General features: G+C 51.9%; 1 protein-coding gene across 4 annotated transcripts in view; it reads right to left on the bottom strand.

Annotated features, from left to right (window-relative positions):
- Positions 1-5,917: 5,917 nt before the first annotated feature.
- The window catches only part of TLE3 (TLE family member 3, transcriptional corepressor), a 48,213-nt gene continuing 41,564 nt past the window's right edge, over positions 5,918-12,566 (bottom strand). For all 4 annotated transcript variants that reach the window (XM_061180130.1, XM_061180132.1, XM_061180131.1 and 1 more), the window contains exons 16-20: positions 12,316-12,563; positions 11,309-11,456; positions 10,340-10,490; positions 9,154-9,230; positions 5,918-8,072 (exon numbers count right to left, since the gene is read on the bottom strand). In XM_061180130.1, the coding sequence (XP_061036113.1) occupies positions 7,965-8,072; positions 9,154-9,230; positions 10,340-10,490; positions 11,309-11,456; positions 12,316-12,563 (732 nt within the window). In that variant the 3' untranslated portion in view covers positions 5,918-7,964. The remainder of the gene's footprint in view (positions 8,073-9,153; positions 9,231-10,339; positions 10,491-11,308; positions 11,457-12,315; positions 12,564-12,566) is intronic.

Genomic DNA, 12,566 nt, shown 5'->3' with positions numbered 1-12,566 from the left:
TTTGTTGCTATTGTAAATGGGTTTTATTTCTTTAAATTACATTTTGTAATTGAGTACTGCTTATGAATAGGAATGCTATTGATTAATAAATATTAATTTCAGATCTAGCAACTTGATTAAACTCTCTTACTTGTTTTAATTGTATATTTTCTAAGTATATAGTCATATTATTCACAAATAATCATGATGTTCTTTCATTTCAATCATCATATTTGGTATTTTTTATTCTTTTATTTTGTCCTATTGCATTGGCTAGAGCCTTCAGCACTATGTCGAACAGAAGCAGTAATAATGAGCATTCTTGTTTTGTTGTTGACTTTGAAATCATGCTTCTAAAACGTAACCTTTATCTGTTATTGGGTTGCTGCTGGTCTGATTTAGCTATCTATTGTCAGATTAAAGATATTTTCTTTTATTCCTACTTTGGTACTTTAAGGAAAGTCATGAATGGGTGTTGAATTTTACAAAATGCCTTATCTGTTTCTTTTGATTGATAAAACTAAGACTTCCAGCTGTGCTGAAAAATAAGCTGTGTTCTTCAATAATTGGTTGTAGGGTTCTATGTCTCAATTATGTTGTTAAAATCTTCTATATCCTTATCAATTTCTCTCAGCTTGATCTACCAATTTCTGTTAGTGGATATGTTAAAATCTCCCATTCCTCCTTATAAAATTGTGTCCATTTTTGATTTATGTAGTTTTTATGTAGTTTTCTTAGCTTGCGAGCTCCCACTCTACATTTAAAGTCTTTTATCTATGACATTAAAGGATTCCCCTTTCTTTCAAGGTAGGCTATCAAAATTGTTTTACTTTTTTTTTTTGGCTGTGCTGTGTGGCATGCAGGATCTTACTTCCCCAACCAGGGATTGAACCCAGGCCCTGGCAGTGAAAGCACCGAGTGCTAACCACTGGACCGCCAGGGAATTCCCTGTTTTACTTTAATTTTATCCAACATGTCTGTCCACACGGCGAAAGGGAACCCTAATTAGCTTGCTGTTAGATTTGCCAGAATTGGACATGCCAGACGTGCTTTTTTTCAAGTCTTGTCACCTATTGTCAGCAAACACTTGCATCTGTGATATTCACAAGAGACAAGACCACAGCTCCATCTCACTCTCGCTTCTGGCCTCAGCAGAGCGGAAGCCCCCAAGGGCCCGCTTCTGAGCCATCAGCCCTGCCCTGTCTGATCTGCCTGGGAGGGGAGTTCAGAGTCAGGGTCAGGGTGAGAACACTGTGGAGTTTTCTGGGCATTGACAGATGTGCCCTAATAGATGTGAGGAAGGCCTAAGCTGGGCAGTGGACACTTCTGTCCTCCTTTGCCTTACCTTCCTATGGTCTTCATCTTGAGATCGCTGATCTCCTCTTCTATCTGTGGGATCGATTCTTTCCAAGCTTCTGAGCCAATCCTAACGATGCAGCTGGTCCACCACCCACCCACTCATTCATCCATCTACTCATTCATCTATCCAGCCAGCCAGCCAGCAGCAACATCGTACAAACACTACAAATTGTGTGATCTTGGAACTTCAGTTACATCATCTATAAAATGGATATAATAATAGCATTGACTTCATAGGACACTTACGAGTTTAGAATTAGACAATGCTTATGAAGCACTGGCAGACACATACTAAGTACTCTATTAATAATAGCTATTATCTTCATCACACACTCACTGATTCATTCAACTAACATTTCCTGATCACGTACTGCGTATTAAGTACCAGAGATACGAGACACAGTCCCTGCTCTCGGAGCTCACTGCCTGGTGGGAGGGCCAGGTGGACATCAGGAGAGAGAATGATATCATTAAACTAATAGCCACAATACACCATGCATAGTATGTGCCACAGAGAGCTGGCAGAGGATGCTCCAACAGCACAAAGGAGACACAGCCAGTTTAGAGTAGAGAAGCTGGGGCTCAGGGAAGGGCTTCTTAGAAGAAGTGAAACTGAAACTGAGTCCTAAAGAATGCGCAGGGGTTCGAAGAAGGATGTAGGGCATTCCTGGCTGGAAGAGAAACACATACGAAACTTAAAATCAGAGCGTGGCTTCTCAGGGCATTGGAGGCATGTGTGACTAGTGTGCAAGGTCAAACAGGAGAAAAGGTGAGACATGACTCTAGAGATGCATGGCTGGGCCTGGGGACAAGTTAAAAGTTCAGACACTGTGCTTGCCCAGGACCACCAAGGGGCTCCGAATAGGGGAGTGGCGAGGACAGATGTGCAGTTTATAAAGGTCCCGCGTGAGTGTATCAGCCAGGTAAGGGACCCAGATCACGTCCAGTGATCCAGTGCACAGAACCCCAAGTCTTTGGATGTTAATTGAGGTGGGGACCTAGAGCCTGGGGCCCATCACGGGCCGTCTTGAACTGCAGCTCACCCCCTTTATTTCCTCCTCGTCCCCCTGCCCCTCCTGGCTCAGGCCGGAACTCTGGCCTCTGCAGCTCCCTCCTCCTGGGTTTCACCAGCCTGCTTGACCCGAATCTGAGCCTGGCTTCTGCTCGGGAGGAGACTGGCCAGGGAGAGGCAGCAGGAACTGGGACGTCAACAAGCTGGCATGGAGCTAGCACAAGGCAGAGGGGAGAACTAGGTGGGGCGGGGGAGGGGCATGGGGCAGGACATGCCCTTTTACCCCAGGCCTTAGTACATGCTGTTCCTTCTGCCTGGAACACTCTCCCCCCCACCTCCCTTGGGCATGGTACCTCTGCATTCTTCCAGCCTCAGTTCAGCTCACTCCTTCCAAGACCCCCTTGCTCTGACTCCACGCCCTGGGTAATGTCTCAGCTACGTGAAGTGACATCTTCTGGTTTGTGCCTTCACATATCTCATGGAGTGGCAGTTGTCAGCTTATGTGACTGTTTCTCCCAGCTGGCTGAGAGCTCTGTGGGGAGGGCAGGCATTGTGTCTTACTGATCTTTGCATCCCAGCACCCAGAACCATGCCCGGCACACGTTAGGTTCTCACTATAGAAATGTTGGTTGGATGGATGGGTGGAGAGAAGGATGGCTGAAGAAATGAGTAGATGAGTGAGTGGGTGGGTGATGGATGGACGGATGGAAGCATGGGCAAGATGGGTGGGTGAGTTCTAGAATGTTCTCAAGGTAGGATGACTTGACTTCCATGACTACTGTGGGCCATCTCCCTTCCATGAGGAATTTCCTCACCAGTCCTCTTGAAGAAGAGGCAGGAGGCCTCATCCCCTGCATACTAATCCTCCAAACAGTATCACTCAGTCCTGCCCACCAGGCAGCTCCTTCACTAAGGGTGGGCTACTGAGTTTAGGGGAGGGGGAGGTATGAGTCACAGTCTCAGCTCAGGCTGTGTGACTCATGGTGGGTTACTTACCCTTTCTGGGCCTTAACTGTCCCATCTATCAAACCAAGGTCTCAGGATAGATGTCTCTTCAAATACAAAAGGCCCAGTTTTGGTGTAATGTTTAAAAATACTTGATGAGTACAGTACATTTTATAGAGTACGGTATATTTTATAGAGTACATTTTCTATTGTTGTCACAAAAGAATCAAATGATGCCTAACTGTGTAAATAAAAAAAGGTTCATCAGGTTTGTCTGCTATACTTTATATTAAAAATAGTTCATTCTCAAACACTGCGTTCTCGAAAAAAAAATTTACACTCCAGCATCGCGGGAGAGTCCGTGGCCAGTTCATAACATTTAAGAGTCTTGCCGATAACACTTCCAGCTCCAGCATCCAGATCTCTGTATCTGTTCTTTCCCGTAGACCCTGTAAGTTAAGACAGTCACTGCCCCTGCTGGGGTCTGGGCTGCCTAGGGGTGGGGAACAGGGATGGCAGTGGCTCAGAGAGAGGCTTGAGAGTGACTTGGTCTTAGGAGAGTCACTGCCCCTGCTTGGTCTGGCCTGGACCCTTGTACATAACCTGATGTGACCTAAAACCGTGAAAGCTGGCTTCTGACGACCACGCCCTCTCCATGTGTTTCCAACAGATCTCCTTGCTTTGAGCAAAGGCAGCACAACGGAACTGAAGAACTGCAGAAGCCAGTCCCTTCTCTGGGCTTCAGTGGTAAGCACTGGGACAGCCCACTTGCCCTGAGAAACGGGATAATCTCAAGCCAGTGAAAGCTCATCCTTTATTCACTAGTACTGCCCTGGGCCTATGAAGTCCTGGGCGCTGCCCTCCAGGGAAACTAGTCTAGCTGTGCAAACAGGTGTGTGAAATGCTGCAATTAGTATGAGCCTGGATTTTTGCAGCAATAGTTAGGGGGTGACTTTGAAAAGGCCTAAAAAAATGATATCAAGGCTTTCTACCATCCTGTGGAGGAGAAGGCGTGGGCAAGCTCGGGGGATTAAGGATGGAAGTCAGATTGTTTACAATACTTGGGTCTCTCCCCAAAGACTCCAAGAGGCCTCACAAACCTCAGAGTGCAGATGAATCACCTGCAGAGCAGTAAGACGAAGCTTTGGGCTTCAGTAGGAGGGGGAGCTGCGGTTCTGCGAGGTGGGAAGCGTGGGAGGGCAGCGGTGGGTGGGGGAGAGGGGAAGAGAGGAAGCAGGCACAGCGTGAGGCTCAGCGTGGAGAGGCTTGGTGAGCTCCTTTCAGGACAGCGGCCGTGATGACAGGAAGGGGTCAAGGCACCAGCAGCCGGTGCCCAAGGATGTGTCCCCAACCGCACTTTCACAGGTCAAATGTCTCTCCCCACCCTCGACTGTGAGCTTCTAGCGCTCGGCCTGAAACCTGGTCATCTCTCCATCCTCGACTGTGCCCAGGAAATCTTGGTAGGACGGCCTTTCTGAGGTAGGTCGCCTCCCCTTCTCAGAAATGAACCTGACATTGGCCTTCACCCCCAGCTGCACAAGACTGGAGGTGAGCATTATGAGAGACGTTTTCCTCTTCTACCTGCTGGGGCATGCAAGCCTCAACTCCAACCCTATCTCGGCACCGATGGGCAACCCACTGGGCAAACACAGAACTTTCTGGCCAGGGCCTGCCATCTGGCCCCTCTGGCCCTCTGCTGTGACGATCAGACCTGGACAAACAAGGAAACTGTGGTTCAAAGGGGTGATGCTTTTACTCAAGTTTGTGCAACCAGTACAAGACAGAGCTGTCAGCCAAACTGTAGCCCCAGATGGGCATTCTTGCTACCTGCTGGAAGCTTCTCCGCTGTAAGCCTGAGAGGACAACCAGCTCCAGATAAATGACCCGTGTGTGCAGTCCAGCTGTCCTTTCTAGGCTTAGAATAGACTGCTTTATCCTGATCGTCACTCCTTTTTTCAAATGTTCAACTCCCTTTCTTGTATGAAATAACGGTAAGCAATTGTTTGTGCTGATTTACAATGACTGACAAAATAAGGAGTTGGAAACCGTGTTAGTCCCTAGTTCTAGAGAGATTTTGCCCATGGCTCCATGACAGCCAGGAGCCTGGGAACCATCCCAGGCCAGCCCTGCCTCCCTGAGGGCACTGACCTACATCTCCCATCCTGCCCCTTCTGTAAATAAATCCCTCCTCCTTCAGAAATGCACCCTTAGTGAGCTAGAGAGGGGGATCAGCCCACAACATCTGAATTTAAGCTTAAAAAAGACAGTGGAGGTTTTCAGGGTCCTGAAGTGACGTCACAGACACTTCGCAATTTCACTGGAAGTTCATCACACTTCATTTTTTCCCCAAAAAGTTTTGCAGTGACAGCTGTATAGGACTTTGGTGTTACCTGTGGGCTTCCCCTCAGGGGAAGTTAAGCACTCCCCTTAACTGTCCTGCAGCGATCACTTTTTACGGGCGGGGGCAGCATGGCAGTGCTTTGAAAAGAGAAGAGCTCACGTTTATGGATGACAAAAGAAGCTGCCCAGGATCCAGGACATGGGGGTGACAGCGCCCTGCTCTCTTCTTGGGGGGAGTGGGGTGGGGAGGGGGGGAGGCAATTAAAACGCAACAATCAAACCAACCTTTAAATAGTAACTTTTAAAAATATAAAAACAGCTCATTACAATGACTTTTCATTTTTTCTTTTCTTCAGGAATCAACTTGTCTTCCACCCTCGCCCTCCCTTGTGGGGAGAGCCTTAACAAGAGGTGGCAGCTGAGCATCTGAGACCCAGAGAGAGAGGAGGGAGAGAGGGAGGTGGGGGGGGGGGGAGAGAGAGAGAGAGAGAGACAGACTCTGGATACGCCTCCCCAGTCTTAGAAAGGGAAGGGCGCCTTGCCCGTCTCTACAGCCATGCCAGGTCGGGGGAGGGGCTCACCCAGGAACAAGAGTGGGGTAGGGGGGTGGTTCACCAGAGCCCCTCCCTCCTTCTCACCAGACAGAATCACGCATTATAAAATAATCCATAAAAATGCAGTATAAAAATTATCTTCCATATGCTACATCCATGGAGAGCCCACCACCAGGACTCACGACGGCCTTTAGCTTTTCCTTAGAAGAAGAAAAAATAAGACCAAAAGAAAAAAAAAAAAAACCCAAAAGACCAAAAACCCACCAAAATCCTAATACCTCAGAACGTTTTGGTACCAAAAAGCGGCACCTGCAGGAGACGATATTCTACCTGTAAGCTGTCTGGGCTCCTAAGAGAGACGGGAAGCTACAAGAAGTCAGCCCAGTGTGCCCCCAGCCCAACCCCAAGTCCCCTCTCCCCAGGCAGCGGGGAGATAAACCTCAGACTCACAGCTCTGCAGGTTAAATACACACTTTCCCTCTAAGGAGAGAGGAGGAGGTCAGAGGCAGGAAAGGGGAGAGAAGGCATTTTATGAAAGGACATCACTTCTAATTCCTTTTATTCAAATTAAAAAAAAAAAAAAAAAAAGCACCCACATCAGTTACTATTTTTCCTCTGGTAGCTCCCTGAGCTGAGTTGCTATGCTTTCCTCTAACTTTATGTCCTTTTTAGGTTGTGTCCGAAGATTAAGAAGGGCTGGAGACAGAGTGGCTTCGAGCTTCCATTTCTCATCATGATAACCAAGTGTGCACCAAAGAGAGACGGAGGTCGGAGGTCGAGGTCAGGGTGGGAGGGAGGAGGGGGAGGGAGGGAGAAGGAGAGAGAGAGAGAGAGAGAGAGAGAGAGAGGAGAGAGGGAGAGGGAGAGAGAGAGAGAGACAGGAGGTCAGACACCTGAAAGGGGAGCATGGAGCTCAGGAGACTACAGAAAAACCCACCATTGCTGCTGCAGTCAGCCCGGGCTGGCACCCATCTCAAGCTCTGTCAGTCCGTCAGTCTGTCTGGAGCTTGGTCCTGACACGTCTCAAATGATTCCCAGGTCCACATGGAGATACACTTGTCCAGGGGGGTACCTGAGAGCCAACCTGGCTGCCAGCCATAGTGCCTCTCCTCCACCCCAGGAGTTTTCTCCCCATTCTACTCCCTCTCCATTCTGCACCCCGCTCCCTGCCTCCCCTTCCCAGATGGGAACTTTTGTTGTTTTTTTTTTAAAAAAAAAAAAAGAAAAAAGCCACCACCACGAGTGGATTACAAATACAGCAGGCGAAATACACGGCTGGCGCTGCCGGTGGGAAGGGGCCTCCTCCCCCCGCTGACCAGTCCGAGATAGGAGTCTGTTATTTACACTTTTCACAAACCTTGTGCGCTGCACAGTCAGGGGCGTGAAACCCCCCCTCCCCTGGCACAAACATGTGGTCCACGCTCCAGTGTCCCCGAGCCAGGGCAGGGGAACACATCAAAAACAAAAGGGGAAGGAAAGATTCATGAGGGTGTCTGTGGGGAGCCGGAGCCACGAGCCTCCGAATCAATCTATGTGTAGCATCTGCCAGGATCGTTACGGGGAGGAGGAGGGGAGAAATCCATCAGAGTCCGTGAGTCCCATCAATCCACGCCTGGGAGTCCCGACTGTGATGGGGGCACCTTCTCAGCCGCGGGAGCACAGCGCTGGCCCGCTCGCCGCCCATCCTCCACGTGCACGGAGCCCCTCGCCGGGGTCTCCCTGCCACAGCTGTGTCTGTTTCTCCCAGAGTTTGACAGCCCTGTTACAGTCCTTGTTTAGTAGATGACCTCATAAACCGTGGCCTTCTTGTCACCAGAGCCTGTTACAATATATTTGTCATCCGCCGAAATGTCACAACTCAAGACAGACGAGGATTCCTTAGACTGGAGGAGGAGAGGAAAGAGAGGGAGGCGAGAGAAAGGACAGAAATTCACTTTGTGGGTACTGGACGCCCTTTCAGTGCTCTCCGAATTCAACCGCCCTCTGCCCGCCCTGGAGCCCACACTGCAAGGCCTTCAAACACAGCCCTTCCCATTAGAGGGGCCCCTTCCACCTGCTGCCCCACAAGGAAAAGCTCGTTAACAGGGCCCAACGTGATCTTTACAGCCAGCTCTGAGAAGCAAAACAGAACACTTGAGCGTGAGCTTTGATCCTGAGTTTACAAACAGGAAGAAGCTTTTCTGAGCTGGGAGCAGGTGTCAACAGGCCAGACTCTCAGCCTGGTGAGCTAAGAAAAAGGATTTGCACCTGAGTTTTGAAGCATCCAGTGTAACTGGAGACTTGAAAGTTACGGGTATGACACACTAGATGCCAGACTTCTAGCCTGAATCCAGAGAGTGGCTTGTTGGCTCTGAGAGCGAAAGTGTGACTGTGTGTGTGTGTGTGTGTGGCATGTCCCTGTATGTGTGCGCGTCTGTGTGTGTGGGAGCGTGTGAGTGACCAAGCAAGAGGGTGCAGCATCAGGCCCCAGGTCTTGAAAACTCACAGAAAGCCTCTTCCTTCTCTCCCATTTCCTTCTGGATCCTTCTCCTGCCCCACCTCTCTCCCTACTTGGAAGTGCTGAGATGAAATACGAACTTACTTGAATATCAGACAACACTGCTCAGATAAAAAGCTGCCCAGTCTGCTCAAATGCCCAGCACACCTCCTGCGAGGGCTCAGCGTGCAGGCCAAAGCCAAGAGCATGTTTTCACTTCTCCTTGCTCTAGAAACCCTACAAGAGCCCCTGCTTAAAAGCCCTCACCCTGAGGGGTCAGATGCCATTAGCAGCAGAGTGTGAAGCCCACTGACGTGCCCAAGTCCAAGCCCTTGCCTCTGGAGAACCCATCCTGGACCCCTGGCAGATAGGGGCTGGAAGAGGCCGGGGCAAGTTCTGCTTTACCTCCCCCACCCCTGCCCCCATCGCTGCGGACAGGCCCTGACTCTGGGCAGAATCAGGAGGGGTGCTCGGATGGAGGGTGGTACCTGGAATATGCTGGCTCCATACGGTGTCCTCCAGGCGTTGAGAAGGTTATCTTTCCCAGTGCTCACAAACCACTTGCCTGCAGGCGGGAGGCAAAGGAAACATCAGGTTGTGGGCTGCTGCCCTCTAAAGTGAGACCCGCCCCATGCATGGCCGGCTGCCATGGAAACACAGTGTGAACCGCTAACCAGTGCTGGGCCAACTCTTCACTTGTGAGAGGCATTTTGTAACCGAGACACAGTAACACAAACATCGACACCCAGAGAATGCCTTTCTCTGCAATCAAGGGGAGGGGTGGGCAGGCTGGGACTGAGAAAGGGAGGATCTGCAGTTAATCACAGGGATTACACTGCCCAAAAGATTCTTTTTAAAGCCACTAAGGTCGACTGATCCATCTCGATTCTACTACTGGAAGACGGCAGGAAGTACTAGGAATGACAAAGCTCTGAGTGGCTGGAGACCCAGCTGAAGGCGGCGGATCTCTGCAGGTGCGCTGCCAGGGCTCTGCCTGCGTTAATGCCCCAGGGCTCCCAAAGCCACGTGGGGTGCCTGCAATTCCTGGTCCACAGAAAGACCCGTCGGGGTTTAGAGAGGACGGGATGCATCAGAGCCGCACAGCCACAACTACTGAGTCCGCATGCCACAACTACTGAAGCCCGCGCGCCTAGAGCCCGTGCTCTGCAACAAGAGAAGCCACTGCAGTGAGAAGCCCGCCCACCGCAACAAAAAGTAGCCCCCACTCGCTGCAACTAGAGAAAGCCTGCGCACAGCAACGGAGACCCAACGCAGCCAAAAAGAAATAACTAAATTTTTAAAAAAGTAAAATAAATTTACATTAAAAAAAAAAAAGTGGGCCGGCAGATATTCCAATCCAGGGCTATGGCCACCAAAGCCTAGGGTCTGAACCACCTGGAAGCACTGCTGGCATGGCTGTGAGTACCGTTCCTCTGCCCCAAGCCAGCAAGGTCTGGCTCTGGCCTGGTCTCACAAGTGCTTGGTACCCTGTGGCAGTATCTGCATCCAAGGATGCAGGGGGGGATGCCAGATGGGGGGTACTGGTCAGGGTCAGGGGGCCTGGTTCTGGGACCGTGCTCACTTTGGGGCTCTGGCCCTTCTCTAAGCTTTGGGCCGCATCTATGCACAGAGGGCAGGCCAGGCCTCCCGGGGCTCCCACTCCCCCAGGCTCACCGCAGTAGGCGAATTTGAGGGACAGCACGCAGCTCTCGTGCAGGTGCAGCTGGTACTTGTCGGGCTTGGTGTGGTGCAGCACCTCCACGTTGCTGCTCTCCATGCCCACGGCCAGCCACTCCCCGGTGGGGCAGTAACCCAGCGAGAAGATCTGCGGGGGAGGGGCATAAAGAGATCAGCATCCTCCAGAGCCACAGGGGTGGGGGTTCCTCGAAGGCCCTGCTCTGGGACCCTGAAGACTCAGCGTCCCACCACTCCTTCCCCCAGCACCTCCCCACCTGCCATTTGCAAAGCCAAGCCCACCCCCCACCCCCAGCCCGATAACCCAGGGGAATGGGATCTCGTGTTTCATCCCCATTTGATAGGTGAGGAAGTTGAGGCCCAGAGAGGTTGCTGACTCTAGAAAGTGGCAGAGCAAACTCAAAGGTGGCACAGATATTTCACTTTCACAGTTATTCTCTCTGCCTCAGTGACTTCTGCCTTTCCTTAAGAAAAATGAGTAAATAAAACACTAACGTATTGAATAGCAAGATTAAAATATTAAAACGAGTAATAAAATAACAACAAAAAATAGCAATACCTGGCACTTATAGAATGCTTTCTATGAGCCAGGCTTACAGCTAAGGCTTTTAGAGGGACCATTTCAGGTGCTCACACCAGACCCGTGAGGTAGCTATGACTATTCCCATCCCATGTGAGAAAACCAAGGCCAAAGTGCTCAACGGTAGAGGAGCTGGGAATCAAATCCAAGCCGTTGGGTCAAGTGTGTCCAACTCCAAAGCCTTGTCGATTCTGTTTCATTGCCACTTCCTCCAGGAAGCCTTCCCAGATGGCTCAGGTTGGTCTCAGGTCCATTTGCAACGACCAGGTGTGAGAGCTCCTTTGTCCCCTGACCCAGCCACTGGGACCTCGGGAGGGAAGGCCCCACGCTGCTCCAGTGGAGGGAAGGTGGGGGTCTCGGGGGCACACCTGGGAGGTGAAGTCGTGCTGCTGCAGCTGCCGGCCCTCCCGCAGGTCCCAGGAGCGCACGGTGTTGTCCAGGCCTCCGGTCCACAGCTTGGTGCCGTCGTGGGAGATGTCTATGCAGCTGGCCCCATCCGTGTGGCCCTGGAACTGCCTAGGAAGGCCAGGCAGGGATGGCGGTGAGCTCCGGGGAAGAACCGATGCCAAGCGGACAGCCATCCCAGGGGGCAGGCCAGCTCCGCCCGAGCAGAACAGGAAACTGAGGTCCATCGTCCCCCGGGGAGCTTGCAGCAGAGCCAGGCCTGGGCCCCTCTCCTACTCTGCTCAAGGGTCTTGGGCAGGGGCAGTTCTGGGGGAGCAGGTACGTAACAGGGGAACCCCCCTCAGCCCGACACCCCATGCCTCCTCAATCTGCATTCTTGATCCATCCTCGTCACCCCGCATGAACCACGTGGCTGAGGCCATAAACCAGCTGCATGGTGCTATGACTAACGCAGACGGCCACACTGCACTGAGGGCCGATGCTGGGCCCGGCGCTGGGGTTCGACTCTAAGGAAGGGGCTTCACTCTGCCCGTTGCATGCAGGGGGAACCGAGGCACGGAGGTTAAGTGACTTGCACAAGGTCACACGGCGGCAAGACTGAAACCCTGCAGCTTTGCTCCCGAGGCCCCACACTTAACCACCAAGAGGTACTGCTCCTCTACTCTGGTCTCAACGCCTCTCCTTCTCCTGCCCTGTCTGTGCGTCTCCACTCATCCGAGTCCCACACTCCCAGGCCTGCTCCAGCTCCCCTTCTCCCCAGAGCCTTGTGCAAGCTCCTGGGCCAAGGAGCCCTCCATCCTCTACCTATGCCGGGCATCTGGCACAAGCTGTTTTCTCACCTGGGTGCCCTCGCCCGCGCTGTTCTGGCCGGCCCACAGCACCTCGGACAGGCCAGTCGCAGCAAAGATACCAGGCACGGCCAGCGAGGCCTTCCCGAGGACGAGGACCCCCGCTCCCTCCCGTGCCTAACCTGACCAGCGTCTGGTTGTGCAGGTCCCACACGGCAATGTTCCCGTCGCTACAGCAGGAGAAGCAGACTTTGGCGTCGGGGCTGATGGCCAGGGCGTAGCAGGCCGGAGCCGAGGATGTCAGCTCGGCCTTGATGCGGGGCGTGGGTGAAGCCAGGTCCCAGATGGTGAGCGTGCTGGCCTCGCCGCCCACGATCAGCGTGCGCCCGTCGGGGAGCAGCTTGCAGGAGCGGATGTAGTTGTCCCTGTTCTG

The sequence above is a fragment of the Eubalaena glacialis genome, chromosome 2, assembly GCF_028564815.1.
Source record: "Eubalaena glacialis isolate mEubGla1 chromosome 2, mEubGla1.1.hap2.+ XY, whole genome shotgun sequence".
In the NCBI taxonomy this organism is placed as follows: Eukaryota; Metazoa; Chordata; class Mammalia; order Artiodactyla; family Balaenidae; genus Eubalaena; species Eubalaena glacialis.
Note: the sequence above shows the minus strand (reverse complement) of the source record. Positions and strands in the feature narration are given on the sequence as shown.